General features: G+C 48.2%; 1 protein-coding gene across 1 annotated transcript in view; it reads right to left on the minus strand.

The window, feature by feature from the left end:
• SLC67A1 (solute carrier family 67 member 1) overlaps nt 1-18,984 on the minus strand; it is an 83,186-nt gene that overhangs the window by 23,908 nt on the left and 40,294 nt on the right. The window contains exons 5-6 of the mRNA XM_088451809.1: nt 2,014-2,129; nt 1,784-1,894 (exon numbers count right to left, since the gene is read on the minus strand). Of these exons, the coding sequence (XP_088307935.1) occupies nt 1,784-1,894; nt 2,014-2,129 (227 nt within the window). The remainder of the gene's footprint in view (nt 1-1,783; nt 1,895-2,013; nt 2,130-18,984) is intronic.

Here is an 18,984-nt window from a genome sequence, read left to right on the forward strand (position 1 = left end):
CAGCGATCAGTGCCAGACAGCGGCTGTAAAGGCTAATGCAGCACTCAGTGCCAGACAGTGGCTGTAAAGGCTAATGCAGTGCTCAGGAGCAATGCTATACCATCTGCTTATATAGTAAATAGGAGGTGAAATGTGAGCAGAAACCCCAATTATAAATACACATATCACATTTCTGGATACATTGTAACTACTAGACTAACATTTAAGTATCATAAAAGACCTAGGGCCAGGATCCGAGGTGGGCGCAGAGGCGGCGGCTGACTTTTTTTGTCGCAGTTGATTCTGCATCTTTATGCCAATGCTGCCTCCGATCTGTAAAGAACTGAGACGTCCACTTGTAGCGTCTTAAGCCAGCATCGAATTTGCACCGGCCCTATGACAGGGGCAGCTCCTCCGCCTGAGTACAGCCTCCTGTGCGAGCGGCTGTGCGTCTTTGAATGCAGCCGCTGTCAGTGACACGCCAGCGCCCTCTTCGATACCCCCGCTACCTCCCAGCAAGGCCTACTACAAATCCCAGACCACGCGTCTGATTCTGTGCTGCTTCTCTTCTGAGCGCAATCGGGACGTATGTGCAGTGCGACTCAGACATTTGCGCAAACTTAAAATATTGTCTGTTTGCATGTGCCTCCGGCCCTGCATCCACCTACGAATCAGGCCCTTAGCGACCGATGGTCTCTGCAAGACGCTACTTCTCAGCGGGTTAGATCTTCAGCGGCACTAATACTAAATGCCGAATGCGCCGCGCTTTGCAAGTAATATTAATACCACTATAAATTTTGCGGTCCAAACCGTTGCTCAATAAAAAATAGCCCCAACAGGCGACTTATATTTTTCATTCTACAATTTGTGTAATGCGTTCGCATGCAGCCAGCCGGTTTGCAACCTGCGCAAGTGTATAAGACGCAGTGCGCGTGCGCGAAGTAGGTGCTGCGAAGGGGAATGCGATCGCAGACAGCAGGCTGACCTAACATCCAGTGACTGACAGGAAGAACCGTTTGTGGGCGCTGACGGGGTGTGGTCGTGCGAACGCAGGCATGTCGGTGCGTTTCAACTCCGTGGCGGAGGCGTGCATAAATTAGGCACTGCGAGACCCTACGCAGCCTGAGCTGTCGCTGCTTGCAGGAGATGTAGCTAAGTCTGCGGGAGGGTCAGGTCAACCACTATTGTGCGTATGGTTCCGATGGTTCGCGATGTTACCGCTATCGTGCGGATTACTCAGGCTGTACATAGAGGGAGGTGGCCGGCATTGTGTTTTGGTGGGTGTTTATATCTTGTGCAGCGATTGCACTGATTAGCATATACCCGCAGCGGTAGAGTGCGTGCGACACAGCATTGCGTTGCTTGCTGAATCAGGCCCTCGGTCGCTTGGATTTGCTTGGTGGGCGTTTCAATGCAAATCCCGGCGGCTGTGACACTTGCATATTTTAGCACGGCCACAGCGTATATATTCGCAGTTGCGGCAGTATTTGCTAACGATGGGGGTGATAAAATAAGCAATGGCATAAACACTCCAGTTATGTCAGGTATATTATTCAGCTCAGTAAAACGCACATTTATATATATATATACAGTATATGTCTAACTGTATAATCCTATATATCCCAACCCTAATTCTATCCCAAACCCATCTTAAAAAAATGTTTTCTCTTTTATTAAAACCTGCTTTTTTTATTTTTTATTTATTTTAATTGACACATAATAGCGCTCAATCTTTCGGTCATAAAAAGTATATGTCAAACAGTGGGTCTGAGACTTAATTAAGTGTCCCTAATATTATCATTACCGATCGGAAATCCTGAGAGAACTTTGATGGTGAAAATCGCCGTCACGCCTGGAAAGTTTAGCAGCCGGATGATTTCCTTGAAGTTGAACATGCTGCGGGACGGCGGTTTATCTGCAAAATAAAGTCGTTTTATTCCGTCATGTTGGGACATTTACATTTGGCATTGGCTGTAATTCCCAGCATTAAATATTCAGGCCTGCAGCTATTATCATGTAGAAACCCAGCCTTACCGCGTTCACCGGCCGGTTCGTCTAGCTTTATTTTGGTTTGTGCTGGTATGTAGATCATCACAGCGACACAGCTAATGAGACTGGCAGACAGCGCAATTAGCGTGGGCGTGTAAAGTCTGCAAACAGGAGAAACGAGCATCAGCAAGAAGTCACAATGTTATTAATAATAATAATAACTAGCTCATCATTTAACGTTTAGCACATTTAGTCCAAACAACACAGCACAGAAGACAGATTACATGGACAGGAAAGAGTTCACCATCCCATCACTAATCTATATGTGATTTATACAGCAATGGTCATCCCGAGGGCCCAGTAATCTCTGCACGTAACATCACCATATGGGAGACTTGGACATAGGGCCTGATTCAGAGCCGCTCGTAAGCGGCAGTATGCTCGTTCCGAGCGATGTTCACCCATCTGCGCATGCGTACGGTTTTTAATACGCATGCGCGAACCAGTCAGTGCGGCCGAAAATCGTTTGTTCGCTAAATAGCGAATGCCTGCTATTTTGAGTGACAGAATGAGGCGTATGTGGGTGGTAACAGGGGAAGGTGCTTGAAAACGGGGAGTGGAGATCAGAACGCAGGCGTGCTTAAAGGTCAAAACGGGCGTTTTATGGGTGTGCATAATTAATACAGCAGCGTCATTGACCACGTCACCTGGTTGTTTTATAGTCAGAACTGCTCGCAGCATAGTGGTAGCAAAAACCAACCACGAGAATAGCGAGCAGTTCATACGCTGTTCGATGTACTCGATTAATCTAATAAATAGCGGACATGACGTAAGATGCGAGCGGCCAGGGGGCGTATTTTTCAAATAAACGTCCGCATGTTTTGTTCGCTCGTTCAGATATAGAGGCGGCAACAGACTACAAAGAGCGAACGGTTCATTTGAATAGCCACCCCCTTTTTCTGAACGAGCGAGCGCTAATTGCGTCCGGCTCTGAACCAGGCCCATAATCCCCTGTTTTTGTGGGTTCTGCATGGAGTTAACAGTGAATTATTTGCACTGTTAATGTGCAGAACTAGCTGTGGACCAGTCTAATCGTATAATTTCTGGATCTCTCTTCCAGTAGATCCCAGAGAGGCAGTGTGGGGAGTGTGGTGTATATCTCTATGGGTAAATGTCTTTATTACCTCCCAAAAGTGTTTGTGTGGATCCTATCTTCTTGCTAATTATCCCATTGAGTCCGTGCCTGAGCCACCCAACCCACACCCTGATTGTGCCATATAAACCCAACCTTGGATGAGGCCTGACCCCTCTGTCGGCAGGTATGCTTCTAAATGTAGACATCATTTTGGGTAGGGATCAGACAATGCTGTTTTTGCTTCCTGAGCCCCTCATTCTGCTCTTCATAGAGTAGAGCTGGGCATCATCCGTGCATGTGTATACTAGAACATGCACAGAATGGGGGTCCTCAGGGGAAATGCACAGGTTGGAGACCCAGCATGGCCAGACTCCCCTCACGTCCAGGCCTTACAGTATAGAGGCAGCAGCCCCTATATTACCACCAGCCCTGACCCCAGATTGCATACACAATATAGTGTGTCTTCTGCTAGCACTGGCACAGTTTTGCATCATCAATATAGTTTTCATGCTACCATCCCTGACCCAGTTACATAACCAATATAGTTTGTCTGTCGCCAGTATCGATCACAGATTGTACAACAATAGTTTATCCATGGCTAGTCCTAACCTTGGACTGTATAATTAATATAGTTTTTCTGATGTCAGCCTGTAGTCTATCGGCCACCAGCCCTGACCTTGAACACAAAAATAGTTTGTCTGCTGCCAGCACTGTACTCAGATTGCCAGCTCAGTTACTTAGTAGTTCCTGCCCATTTAATCAGTCTGAGCCTTTACCATCTGCCAGTAATGAGTCTTGTCCTTGTCTCATCTAGTTTACATTTGATAGTCTAGTATGCTATCCTGTCCAGCCTTAACCAATACCGTGGGGTGATAAACCTTTGCTACCTGGAATCAGAGTATAGGTAAGCGTGTCTAGCGCTAAGTAAAAGGTGGTTTCCTATAGGTGAACACCTCACAATGCGGATCTGAGGGTCTTATCACCTCTTTACTGGTATTACCCTAGCAACCCCTCCCCACAAAATTTAAGCAGTTCCCTCCCCTTCTGTCTTGTTTTCTCACACCTCATCTACCCCATACGCTTAGCGTTCTGGCCCTGATTCAGAGCCGGACGCTCTGACAGAGCGCTCGCTCTGAATCAGGGCCGTCCTTCCTAATTTTAGAGCGGCGGCCTCCTGGCCGCTTGCATAGCTGTGGGTGACCACCCACAGCTATAGCGAGCGGCCAAAAAGATGGTCGCGATGGTCAAGACCATCGGGCTTTCGACGAGACCCTTGTGGTAGGGTCTCGTTGCCGCAAGCCCTGGAGTGCTTTCGGCTCTATCAGAGCCAAGAGCACTCCAACTGACATCACTTGTGATGTCAGTGGGGCCGGCCCCAGACGGTAGGCGTTCCCATGGGAACGCTTCCGTCTGGGCAGCCACGCCCCCGGCACGCCCACCAAAGGGCCAACATCGACCCGCTTGCGAGCGGGTCTGAATCAGGCCCTCTGTTTCCCCACTGTCTGGCGCTGGAGAATTAGAATTCTGTGGTTCTCTGGTAAATAAGCATTAATAGTAATAATAATAGTAATAATAATAGTAATAATAATAATAGTAATAATAATAATAATAATAATAGTAATAATAATAATAATAATAATAATAGTAATAATAATAGTAATAATAATAGTAATAATAATAATAATAATAGTAATAATAATAATAATAATAGTAATAATAATAATAATAATAATAATAATAATAGTAATAATAATAATAATAATAATAATAATAGTAATAATAATAATAATAATAGTAATAATAATAGTAATAATACCATTATACGTTCAACTTTCTGGTATTTTTTGGGAACCACAAATTATTTTTTAATTGGTGGATTCCTGATCAATACAAATGTACAGCATGACCGACGAGAGAGGACTGGACAGGATTGGCGTAGATGAATATCAGGATCATAGGAGCAGGGGGTGACCGGAAGGAGAGGGTTACATATACCCTCATCCCTTATGCAGAGCACACGACTGATAATCCCTCCGCAGTCAGCACATCCCAGGATCCTGGCGGCCTCGGGTCATTCTCGCTGCAATGACGGAAGTTATCTATTTCAGTGTTGCAATTATTGCTAGAGTACCGGTAATGAATCCGGCGTAGGGCTTTCCCCATTACTGGAGCCGCAGTATCCTCGCTGTGAGCCGATCCTATCTTGGCAATGACTGGAGCCTCACCCCACAAACTATTCACTGAGGGACAAAGAGCACTTGTTGCAGGCATTTGCCACAGACATACATAAGCTTTGATTATTGAAGTCAGAATGAGGACTTTGTTCACCCCGGGCTTCGCTTCCTGAATGAATAATCCTCGTATTGTAAAGGGAAGAGAGAGCAATATATAACTCAGGGGGTCTGTGAAATCTCATACTCAGAAAGCACTGCGGCAATATTTACACTATATGACTTGTAATGAAAGGAGCCGAGACCTCTGTATATAGGGAGGGCAGCACTCACAGATGATGGGGCGGTGGGACAGATGGTAAGGGCAGAGTAGTGCAACCTCACCCTCCTGGCGCGCAGAACCTTTCCCACTGACGTCCTCAGCCACCAACAATTTCCACCAATCTGTTACCAACCTTTGCCCCAAATTCCAACTTGAACACTGGCAGAAGTTACACAGGACAGCCGGGGGCAGCACATTGTGGGCCTGATTCAGAGCCGCTCGTAAGCGGCCGCTCGTCCGCTCCGAGCGCTGTTCGCACATCTGCGCATGCATATGGGTCGTAATGCGCATGCGCCAACCAGTTATTGCGGTCGAAAATCGTGTGTTCGCAAAATAGCGAATGCCTGCTAATTTGAGTGACAGGATGAGGCGTTTGTGGGTGGTAACAGGGGAAGGTGCTTGAAAACGGGGAGTGGAGATCCGAACGCAGGCATGCCAAACGGTCAAAACGGGCGTTTTATGGGTGTGCATAATTAACAAAGCAGCGTCATCGGCCACGTCACTTGGTTGTTTCTTAGCCTGAACTGTTCGCATGATTGCGGTAGGAAAATCCAACCACAAGCACTGCGAGCAGTTCAGACGCCTTTCGATGTACTCGATTAATCTAATAAATAGCGGAGATGACGTAGGATGCGAGCGGCCAGGGGGCGTCTTTACAGAATAGCGAGCGCATGTTTCGTTCGCTCGCTCAGACATAGAGGCGTCAACAGACCGCAAAGAGCGAGCGCTCAATTTAAATATCCGGCCCCTTTTTCTGAACGAGCGAGCGCAAATAGTGTCCGGCTCTGAATCAGGCCCTGTGTCCCCATGAATCATAGTTACAGCAGGTACAGTCACCACAGATATCCTGTGATCTTGCATTAGAATTAAAAAAAAGCAACTGCAATCTGCAAATGCATTTGACATGTGGTTATACGCAGTACAGCCGCAGTTGGCATGTGACAGCACCATGCTGTCTAAACAGTGCTTGTTAACCCCTAGTGCAGATGTTCCTAAACTCAGTCATCAAGGCACTCTAACAGTCCAGGGTTTAAGGATAACCATGCTTCGGCACAGGTGACTTAATTAGTACCACAGTCTTTTGAATTTAACCATCTGAGCTCAACCATGGATATCCTTAAAACCTGGACTGTTAGGATGCCTTGCCTGATTCTCTCCAGCCCTTAGTGACTGCGGATATTGCCTGGTTAGCAGCTGCTGGGACTTTTGGACTTGGCGTCTGATTACTTCATTAGAAAGTCCCCAAAATGGTGTAAACTCTCCTCTCTGCTGCTTCCGCGTGTCCCCGGGGCCCGTCTCAGACGTAGAGCCGAATTCAATTAGCCGCGAAAAGTCAGAATCTGTGAAAAAGTATCGCCGATTGCGACTTTTCGCCTGTTGGAAAAGTATCGCCGTATTCAATTCTGTCCGCTACTCGCGAACGCAAAAACGCAATGCAATGTAATAGGCGAGAAAGATTTGCTGAATAGGTGGAGAAAAAAAGTGCAGAATCACTATTGTGGGGTGTAAAGGTGGGGAGACCATTCAGCACCCTTAGGACAGCCCCTCAAAGGATAACTGCATTAAAAAAAAAAACTAACAAAATTTGAGAAACACCCCAAAAAAGCTCTTTGAAAAAGGGGGCAAAAAAGTGCAAAGTGGGGGTACAAACTTAAAAAGTTGTGAAATAGACTTTTGGGGGGTCTGAAAGTATGGGGGAGGTGTATTTTTGATTGCAGGTGCTTGCTTCAGGTGCGTTTTTTAAACTTTATTTAAGCGACTTTAAACCATGCTTGCACCCATTTTCAAGTACCCCAAATATGACAGGAGTACTTATTTTCACCAAAAAACCTGCTTAATGCTCTTCTTCACCACTTGTGCAAAGACGCTAATTAGAAGAAATTGACACACCTTACGTACCCCAAATAGCTTTATTAGGGCTATTCGGGGGCATGTACATTGATCCCCAATTTTAGTGCATCTTTTAGGGGGGATATATCAGCTTGAAAAAGGCCTCTGCAATAGCCAAAGACGTGCGTTGCTGCTCTCCTTATTTTTTGGACTTGTACCCTCAGCATTTACCTATTACCAGCGCCAAGCTGTCTTTTGATCTATTAATTTGGGGACCCACGCTGCTACAGAGACTGACGGCATAAGGGAGTGTTATCCCACTGAGGTACGGGACTCCCTTCAAGTGCGGGTATTACATTCTACCAACGTCGCCTGAGGCTGCGGATGAGAGGTGACGGCAAGTACTAAAACTCTCAATAATACACCAGACCTACATTTCCAGCTGGGGTGCTGGGACATAGATGTCCTAATGTTGAAATCAAATTGAGAATGATTATATGAATGCTCTGAGGGGGACTGCCATATACTTGTCATACCACTGGCGGCAAGTGAGGATTTCATTTTGGATACAAAGTGCAGTAATTCCATTGGATACATGAGACTCATTTTTTCTTATGTATAATATGTATCCCGTCTGATGCATCAGTGCACAATTGAGCAAATAAGCTGAATAAAATAGTGATTTTGTGTTTTACTCCAGAGACCCCTAATTGGGGATTTTTTTTTACGTGTGTTTGAATGAATGTCCTGACTGGGGTATGTAAGTGCAGTATATTGCCTTTTCCATCTTTTAGGGGGTGTCAGGCTGATTTCCCCAATTCTGTCAGCACTTTTTCGCCTGTGAATACGGCGAATAGCGGGGGCGCACACGATAAGTTTCCGCAGCTAAAATACGCGATGTCTGCGAAAAGTAGGGCATGCGAAAAAGTATCGCGGGTGCAAAAGTAATTGAATACGGGCCCTAGCTGGGACTTTAGCTGTACCACTATATGATAGCACAACCTATCTATTTACTAAGAATCGATGACATCGCCGATGCCGCAGTGATGTCACTAGTTCCCAGTGAGTTGATTTATTGAATTTTGCTCCCACCATGAAATAACTGCTTCAAAATCACTTTACTAGTATTAGTTACATAACCTGGTATTAAAAATGATGGAATGAACAATAGTGCTCTAATACAAAGGTTGCGGAGGTGACGGGCTGTATAGGTAATATCGGCGTGGTCAGTATTGTTATATTCTAAAGGGAAACGGTGTGTAAGGTACTAGTGAATCTTCCCTGGTACCAAATGACAATGCAGTTATTAATGTTCAACAGTAGATAGCTATACAGTGTATACCGATGGTTGCCAAATAATCCACATAGCAGTGGTCCAATAACATCCTACAGGAGAGCGGCGTCCTGCATCTGGTATGCAGTTGGGAAGTCGGCGGACTTAATCCCGACAGCCGGCTTCCCGACTGCTTTACCCCAGCAAGGGTTAAATGACAGGCGCCTAAATCTAGACGCCGGTCAGTTTACTGATGCCGGGAGACCGGCGCCCGGCATCCCGATCGAAGTGATGCCAGGCGCCGAGCGCGGACAGCCGCTGGGGGAGAATTAGGTTTAGGGCACCCGGGGGGGGACGTAGGGTTAGGCACTCCCCCGGGAGGTTAGGGTTAGGCTAGGGGGAGGGAGGGTTAGGGTTAGGCACCCCCGGGGGGAGGTTAGGGTTTGGCACCCCCCCCGGGGGACTTAGGTTTAGGCGGCGGGGAAGGGGGGTTAGGTTTAGGCACTTAGAGGGGGGATTAGGGTTAGGCACTGGGGGGAAGGTTAATGTTAGGCACCCCTAAGGAGGTTTAGGGTTAGGGGGGGAGGTTATGGACGATCTGGATTTTCACCCATGTCGGGCAGCTGCTGTCGGGATTCCAATCATACCGATTCCACGCATCTCCTATTAGCTAGACGGTCAAGTGGGTCTGTCCAGCCGTAGAAGTCTGGCTGCGGTACCGCTGTGCTCGCTGTCATAATGGTGGTCAATGTTGTATATAAAGGATCCTTGTATCCTCAATATAACACCAACCACCCTATGGACAGCGAGCACGAGCGGAACCGCACAACACCGGCCGAGGCAGAGGCAGCATTTCCAGGGTCACATCCAGCACGCAACACAGAGTCCGCAGCCAGACTTCTATGGCCCGACAGAGACATTTGAACAGGTAGCTGTCACCAGTAGCCGGGACATCAATTCCCAGTGTGGTAATACTGCAGCAGAATGGTGGAAAAGACAGACCTATACTGGTTTTTATGGAGTTATGACAACACACAGACAGAAAATAAAATGATGTCCATGTACAGTAAGGTGTTAAATGTTCTATATGAGACACAAAGGAAAGTGTAACTGACCTCACCGCATTCCTGTACTAGGTGATTATAGCTATGTAATAATATCACCTTACACTGTGTGCGAGTCTCTTGGCTACAAAGTGCCCAGCACAGTGCACATGACAAGTCATTGCAGTATGTATTGTGCTGTAGCCGGGTGGGAGGGTGATAGAATCGGGGAGTCGCATCTTGGCCCAACCACATCCCTGTATTTATAATGTCTGTTGCAGGGTAGAATGCGGCTTCCTACAACGCACATCAAAACACAAGCAGCGCGCAAGGAAATCACTTCAAGAACAAAAAAACCCTCATGAAGGGGTTACAGGGTCAGGCCAGCACCCGCACCAAGCGAGATAGTGTCTCATTTCTCCAAAGGCCCCCCCCTCGTGTATAAGGAAGTCCCCCGTAATGATGTCACCGCTTATTCTGTTATGCTAATAAAAAGATTATGAACTCTACTCCCAATTGCTGTGCCATAGGGATGTATGCAAATTTGGACATGTGCTGCAGCCACACAAGAAAAACAGGGGCCTATTTACTAAGCCTTGGGTGGAGATAAAATGAATGGAGGCAAGGTACCAGCCAATCAGCTCCTAACTGTCATCTTACAGGCTGTGTTTGAAAAATGACAGTTAGGAGCTGATTGGCTGGCACCTTATCGCCGTCGACTTTATCTCCATTCAAGGCTTAGTAAATAGACCCCACAGAAATTTAGCATCTTGATCGGTGTTGTGAAAGCGTTTAATATGCGCAGCAGAAGCCGTTTTTGTCATCAAATTTATAAAAAAAAAACAAATTCACAAATAAAGTTTTTGTTGATTTCTTAAAAATAGTAATTTTATAATATAACGTCCAAAAACAAAGTAAAAAGCGTCATTTGCACATTCAGCCCAAAATTTGATCAGCCCATAAAAGGCACCCGGGGTGGAGCAAGGGCAGTAAATGATTAAATTACCCTATATCAGATGCCTCTGGCATTTTAGGAGCATTTTAGGAGCATCAATATTTTGAAATACAGAATTTTAAGTGAGAAAAACGCCAACATCTAATGACCAATCACATGTCATCTTGGATTTTTCCAACGTGCGACTGTAGACAGTCGCACGTTGCAGTCCTAAAGCCTGGATCACACAGGTGGCGATAACATGGGGGAAACCAATTGGGCAGGTGTAAAATTGATGCAGTCTATTTGCATTGCATCAATACACACACGCGCACGCAATTCCTTATTAAGTGACCGATATGGCAACACTTTAAACAACAGAGGTTTAAAACCCAGTTTTAGTAAACAATATGAGCCAGCCACCAGTCACAGCACAATGATACAGCGTGGGCAGAGACGTGGAATGACATTTTTCTCTCATGACATAAGGAAACAACAGTTTTCTATTCTTCGCAGAAGAGAAGAAAATACTGTACTGTTGGCAGCTGCATAAATGCCATCTCCCAGCTCCATTGGTGAATTATAACCCTCACCAGATATACTGGGCTGTCTGCTGAGGGTTATAATCCACCGCATAAAGTGCGCCAATTAACACAGGAGAGCGGGGACAGACTGCGCCTGGTGCTGACGCCTTTCCCATCAGACTATTGCTCTGCAAACTGTGGCCCTCATTCAGAGCCGCTCGTTAGCGGCAGTACGCTCGTTCCGAGCGATGTTTGCACATCTGCGCATGCGTACGGTTTTTAGTACGCATGCGCGAACAAGTCAGTGCGGCCGAAAATCGTTTGTACGCTATATAGCGAGTGCCTGCTATTTTGAGTGACAGAATGAGGCGTATGTGGGTGGTAACAGGGGATGGTGCTTGAAAATGGGGAGTGGAGATCCGAACGCAGGCGTGCTTAAAGGTCAAAACGGGCGTTTTATGGGTGTGTATATTTAAAACAGCAGCGTCATTGACCACGTCACTGGGTTATTTTAGAGCCAGAACTGCTCGCAAATTTGTGGTAGCAAACACCAACCACAAGAATAGCGAGCAGTTCATACGCTGGTCGATGTACTCGATTAATCTAATAAATAGCGGACATGACGTAGGATGCGAGCGGCCAGGGGGCGTTTTTAACAAATAAACGAGCGTATGTTTTGCTCGCTCGTTCAGACTTAGAGGTGTGAACAGACTACAATGTGCGTACGGATCATTTGAATAGCCACCCCTTGTTTTTAAACGAACGACCGCAAATAGCGAACGGCTCTGAATGAGGGCCAGTGTTCCTTCTGCTGACAATTTCCTATTACTAGTGTGCCTCATCTGCAGCACACAGCGGAGGCGGCCATGTTTTTGGGCATCGCATGTAAGCGCGCTGAGAATTGATAGGCTGCAGAAGAACAATGGTTTAGTCCAGGAGTTTTCAGTCTCTACCGGATCAGATTTGCAGTAAAGCACCTACATGGTGTAACGTGCACGATATGGGGCGTACACCCACCTACTCTGTCCTCTCAGGAGACGCCTATCCAAATGAACGCTGTCCCACGGATTGCTGGGAGATGGAAAAGTCTGAAGACATTAAAGACCAACCAATCTTTTCATTCAATTAAACTGTACCAAGCGAAGAAGATCCCCGTAGGAACTAACACGATTTTAGCTATCATTTTATTGGGTGTACTAGATAAATAATAGATACAATCTGATTGGATGCAATTTTAGCGTTGATAGATGGGCGGTATAAGAGAGGAGAGGGCCGTAGTCTTCATGGTGCTGTAGACTATGGCATTGTGCCAGCGTCTACTGCCCATGCGCCATGTTTCCTTTCCGTGACTCCTCTACTGCACATGTGCAAATCCCTGAGAAGATGGCCGCTGCGCCATTTTCCTGGTGATTTCTGCTGCTGCTGCAGCACTGACAGGGGACTCCGGAGAAGTGAGTATAATTATATGGGTGCAGAGTGAGCGGTGTGGGGGGCAGATCTCTTACCATACTGTTAGCTTTACCCTCATGTGCACCTAGGAAGGGGCATCTCTGCGTTTTTGTGCAGAAATGTCCCTTTGCAGAGTGGTAATGCCACACAGCAAGATAGATACTCCACTGAGGGTTAGGCTGCAGGAGGGGAGGGTCAGGGTTAGGGTGCAGGAGGGGAGGGTCAGGGTTAGAGTGCAGGAGGGGAGGGTTAGGGTGCAGGAGGGGAGGGTTAGGGTTAGGCTGCAGGAGGGGAGGGTTAGGGTGCAGGAGAGGAGGGTTAGGGTTAGGCTGCAGGAGGGGAGGGTCAGGGTTAGAGTGCAGGAGGGGAGGGTTAGGGTGCAGGAGGGGAGGGTTAGGGTTAGGGTGCAGGAGGGGAGGGTTAGGGTTAGGCTGCAGGAGGGGAGGGTTAGGCTGCAGGAGGGGAGGGTTAGGGTTAGGGTGCAGGAGGGGAGGGTTAGGGTTAGGCTGCAGGAGGGGAGGGTTAGGCTGCAGGAGGGGAGGGTTAGGGTTAGGCTGCAGGAGGGGAGGGTTAGGCTGCAGGAGGGGAGGGTTAGGGTGCAGGAGGGGAGGGTTAGGGTTAGGCTGCAGGAGGGGAGGGTTAGGCTGCAGGAGGGGAGGGTTAGGGTTAGGCTGCAGGAGGGGAGGGTTAGGCTGCAGGAGGGGAGGGTTAGGGTTAGGGTGCAGGAGGGGAGGGTTAGGGTTAGGCTGCAGGAGGGGAGGGTTAGGGTTAGGGTGCAGGAGGGGAGGATTAGAGTTAGGCTGCAGGAGGAGAGGGTGAGGCTGCAGGAGGGGAGGGTTAGGGTTAGGGTGCAGGAGGGGAGGGTCAGGGTTAGGGTGCAGGAGGGTAGAATTAGGGTTAGGATGCAGGAGGGGAGGATTAGAGTTAGGCTGCAGGAGGGGAGGGTTAGGGTAAGGCTGCAGGAGGGAGGGTTAATGTTAGGCAGCAGGAGGAGAGGGTTAGAGTAAGGCTGCAGGAGCAGAAGGTTAGGGTTAGGCTGCAGGAGGGAAGGGTTAGGGTAAGGCTGCAGGAGGGGAGGGGAGTGTAAGGTTGCAGGAGGGGAGGGTTAGGGTTAGGCTGCAGGAGGGGAGGGTAAGGTTGCAGGAGGGGAGGGTTAGGGTTAGGCTGCAGGAGGGGAGGGTAAGGCTGCAGGAGGAGAGGGTTAGGGTAAGGCTGCAGGAGGGGAGGGTTAGGGTAAGGCTGCAGGATGGGAGGGTTAGGCTGCAGGAGGGAAGGGGTAGGGTTAGGTTGCAGGAGGGAAGGGTTAGGGTAAGACTGCAGGAGGGGAGGGTTAGGGTTAGGCTGCAGGAGGGAAGGGGTAGGGTTAGGTTGCAGGAGGGAAGGGTTAGGGTAAGACTGCAGGAGGGGAGGGTTAGGGTTGGGCTGCAGGAGGGAAGGGTTAGGGTAAGACTGCAGGAGGGGAGGGTTAGGGTTAGGCTGCAGGAGGGAAGGGGTAGGGTTAGGTTGCAGGAGGGAAGGGTTAGGGTAAGACTGCAGGAGGGGAGGGTTAGGGTTGGGCTGCAGGAGGGGAGGGTTAGGGTAAGGCTGCAGGAGGGGAGGGTTAGGGTTAGGCTGCAGGAGGGGAGGGTTAGGGTTGGGCTGCAGGAGGGGAGGGTTAGGCTGCAGGAGGGGAGGGTTAGGGTAAGGCTGCAGGAGGGGAGGGTTAGGCTGCAGGAGGGGAGGGTTAGGCTGCAGGAGGGGTGGGTTAGGCTGCAGGAGGGGAGGGTTAGGGTAAGGTTGCAGGAGGGGAGGGTTAGGGTTAGGCTGAAGGAGGGGAGGGTTAGGGTTAGGCTGAAGGAGGGGAGGGTTAGGGTTAGGCTGCAGGAGGGGAGGGTTAGGCTGCAGGAGGGGAGGGTTAGGGTAAGGCTGCAGGAGGGGAGGGTTAGGCTGCAGGAGGGGAGGGTTAGGCTGCAGGAGGGGTGGGTTAGGCTGCAGGAGGGGAGGGTTAGGGTAAGGTTGCAGGAGGGGAGGGTTAGGGCTAGGCTGTAGGAGGGGAGGGTTAGGGTTAGGCTGCAGGAATAGCTTTAGCAATACTCAGAGGACATCTCCGGCGATACCGGAACTGCTGTACCAGGCAAGTTATCACTGGGCCACCAGGAACGTTTTGCCGAAATTCTAATCAGTGTCGTCATGATGAAAATCAACGTGGTCATTATAGACATGCCAAAATTACTGCCATGTCGACATGATGATTGGTGACAAAGTATAGCTAAACCCTATTTGCCTCTTTGGCACAGATGTATATTCCTGAACCTGCACAGAGGGTGAAACATGGAATCACGTCACCTAATTGGTTCACAGTTCTCATCCGGAGACTTATGTGAGTGATGTGCGGATAAGTGAAATACTGCGACGATGGCTGGAGCCGATTAGAGAACCAGATGCGAGACATTCACTCATCTCTAATTACCATCATAACCACTTTCATTAGAGGCGGAGATTGTGACTCGTCTGTAATTACAGCAGTTCCCACATTAAGGAGACATAAATGGATTAATGTGCAATGTGTAGCATGATGTGACGTGCGCAGCGTAACTGTGGCTTTATGATCGCTTCCCTTCCCGTAACCACCAATAATGCTGGTGTATATGTCGTGTCACTTTTATGGAGTGTGTAAGAAAGTCTGTTCCAGCTGGCGCCTCCTTTTCCCCCAGCATCACACAACTTTTACTGCTGCTTTCTCAAAGCCGTCACGGCCGTATCACTACTTACTCCTTTGTTTTAAAGAGGGTGCAGGAAAATTGTACAATCCACGAAGGGGTAACCTGTGTTCATAAGAGCTAGTAAGAAATTGTCTTATTGCAATTAACAATCTGACCACCAGGGGATGCTCCAGGGCACTAACTGGGCAACTCAATGCAGCGTAATGTGCCAGATCACTGCGATCGACATTGCCGCTTATTACAGTAGCCTAACCGCCCCTATTTTTCTGTGCACTGCTATGGGGTGCAAGACTATGGGCTCTATTTATTAAGATTATTTTTACTAAAATAAAGTGAAAAAGGGTTTTGTGTTTTCACACCCTTTTCACATTATTTTAGTATCACCTATAGTTATTACAGGGCAATTGGAGTAGAATTCGTAAAATTCTACTCCAACCCCTAAGTATCACTTATTTTTAGTAAGCAGATCGCATTTCCCATAATTGTAATGTGAAATGTGATCCGACCACAGTTACTAAAAATAAATTGTAAAAAAATACCGGGGAATGCCCTGTGATAATAACGCCACCTGGAGGTGGCGTTATCCAGGGTCTCCCCCGGTTACCGGACTCCTGCTCTGCTCTAAAAGGCAGAACTGAGCCAGGAGCCGGTCCCAGTGATCAGCTGTGTGGCCTAAACAGACCGCAAGCTGATCTCTGCTAAAAAAAAAAAGTAAAAAAAAAAATTCACTTACCTGACTCCAGGGACCGGTGATCGGGGCTCCGGTGATGTTCTCCCTCCGGGTCAGCTGGTCTCCCATGGTGCACTGCGGCCCGGTCATCAGGTGATCGGGTCCCAGTGCAGTATGGGAGATCAGCTGACCGGAGGCATGGAAGACATCACCGGAGCACCGATGACTGCAGGTAAGTGCTATTAAGGGAGGTGGGGGTGGGGCTTAGCACCGGGGAGGTAGCAGCGTCGGCTGGTTGGCACTAGTTAAGGTATTTTTTTGCGAAAATATCGTGACTAGAGTGCGGAGGGGATTCGCAATGCGAATTCAGTCAATAATATCACACTACAATCTGCATTACAAATGCGGATTGTAGTAAATAGAGCCCTAAATAAGCAAAGTTATTGGTCTCTGAGTACTTTCCCCTGACTGTTCTGTAGAAACTCTGCACACATTGCACAGAATTCAATCGCCCCCTTCCAAATGACACCAAAGTGGCTGTCGCTAAGGATGAGAACATTGTTCAACACTGTGCTGCAAAATATTCCACTGGTTGCGGAAAACGTCAATGCATAGTGCGTAGTGCCATTTGGAATCTGCTCTTAACCGTTCCCAAACCTCTCCATACAGTAGAATGAATTGACCTTTGTCTCTCCAGTTCCAGTAAATTAGCAAAATTACAAACATAGGACCTCATTCAGAGCCGGACGCTATTTGTGGTCGTTCGTTCAGAAAATAGGGGTGGCTATTCAAATGAACCGTTCGCTCTTTGCGGTCTGTTCACGCCTCTATGTCTGAACGAGCGAACAAAACTTGCGGTCGTTTTTTGGATAACCACGCCCCCTGGCCGCTCGCATCCTACGTCATGTCCGCTATTTATTAGATTAATCGAGTACATCGACCAGCGTATGAACTGCTCGCTATTCTTGTGGTTGGTTTTTCCTACCGCAATCTTGCGAGCAGTTCTGACTATAAAATAACCCAGTGACGTGGTCAGTGACGCTGCTGTATTAATTATGCACACCCATAAAACGCCCGTTTTGACCTTTAAGCACGCCTGCGTTCTGATCTCCACTCCCCGTTTGCAAGCACCTTCCCCTGTTACCACCCACATACGCCTCCTCCTGTCACTCAAAATAGCAGGCATTCGCTATTTAGCGAACAAACGATTTTCGGCCGCACTGACTGGTTCGCGCATGCGTATTACGATCCGTACGCATGCGCAGTTGGGCAAACATCGCTCGGAACGAACGAGCGGCCGCTTACGAGCGGCTCTGAATCAGGCCCACAGTGCGGGGTGGTGAACCAAAATGAAACGCTGAAGAGGGTGTCACCAAAAAGTTGCACCTTTGCGAAATGGCCAAAGCTCCACTTCAAAACCTGATGAGCACCAAAAGGTGATTTTGCTTCTCTCACGCTATCATACCCTATAGCTCTATCGTCCCATAGACCCTATACATTTATTATATTTGCATGCAGGGTAAATAAGGGCTGCTTGTGCCTGTAGCCCACAAATGCTGGACAACTTTATTCTTAAGCCGGATACACACTGTGGCCCCCATTTATTAATGATTGGATTGCATTACACCGGGATGTCTCATCCAGCACATGAAGGGACATGGGCTCCCGTCCCTGCGATGGTCCCAGAGAGCTGCTGGGGGGCTGCCGCGCATGCACAATCCCGCTGACTGCACACGCATGGCCGCCATTGCTGGTGGAGAGTCCCGGGGGAAACCCTCTCCCGGCTAATTATGTGAAGTGTAGCGTATAGGCTACAGCGACTAACGCCATCTTCAGATGGCGTTAGCTGGGGGGCCAATCCCCGGAATGCATTGAATGTTGTTAAATCTGGCAGCATCGCATCCCCCCATAGAAACCTATATGGGGGATGCGGCTGTCTGCAGGTTTGGAGGGATCACAGCAGGTATCGGAGGTTCTTGCTGCGGTCTCTCCTTCATACATCCGGGTGTAACTTAAAACTTGCGATTAAACCCTGAATGCGGGTGTTTTCTGGGATATAGCCACAAATATAGAATGATAAATGGGCCCTTATTAGATATATTGTTCCGACCCATATATCGCGCGGATCGTATATTGTGTACACTCTATTGCGCATACATGGCAGTCATTCGTGGCATTGACCCGTCTGCTGTGTGACGATGCAATGAAGGACGCCATGCTGCTAAATGCAGCATGTAACAATATATTGCGCGGTCGTACACTTGATTGTGGAGTGTGTACGGCGCATGCGATATATTATCCCATCGCGTCGTGCCGTCGCTGGGTACACACTTTGTATAGTGTGTACCTAGCTTTACACTGCAATTTAGATCCCGTTTAGGACACGCTGCTCCCAAATCGAAATCTCGCTGCACATCTTACATCAAACCCCCCAGCGCAGCGCAGCGCGGTGTTACTAAGGGGCACAGTTACTCCTTACTCCCAACTCAGAATCGGCGCCTCATGTATAGTAACATATCACATTACTGTGCATGTCTGCAGTATATCAGTGCAGTATAGTATATAATTATTCTTATTATCCTTTATTTATATGGCACCACAAGTGTTCCGCAGCGCCTTACATAGTACATAAACTAATAAGTAAAAAATAATAATAATAATTTACAGTACATTGAAGGACATTATATACATTGCTGCAATAGTGATTAAAGCACTTACAGTAAGCTGCCGGGAGTTGGCAGTCAGGTGTTAGGTGCCCTAATGGGGAGTAAGGCGTAGAAGAAAGTGTAAGGAGAAGCACATGAGGGAAGAGGGCCCTGCTCGTCAGAGCTTACATTCTAAGGGGAGGGGCAGACAGAAAGGCGTGACACAGAAGGGGAGGGGTAGACAGACAGGCGTGACACAGAAGGGGAGGGGCAGACAGACAGGCGTGACACAGAAGGGGAGGGGCAGACAGACAGGCG

The sequence above is a fragment of the Taudactylus pleione genome, unplaced genomic scaffold, assembly GCF_031769625.1.
Source record: "Taudactylus pleione unplaced genomic scaffold, aTauple2 ptg000027l, whole genome shotgun sequence".
In the NCBI taxonomy this organism is placed as follows: Eukaryota; Metazoa; Chordata; class Amphibia; order Anura; family Myobatrachidae; genus Taudactylus; species Taudactylus pleione.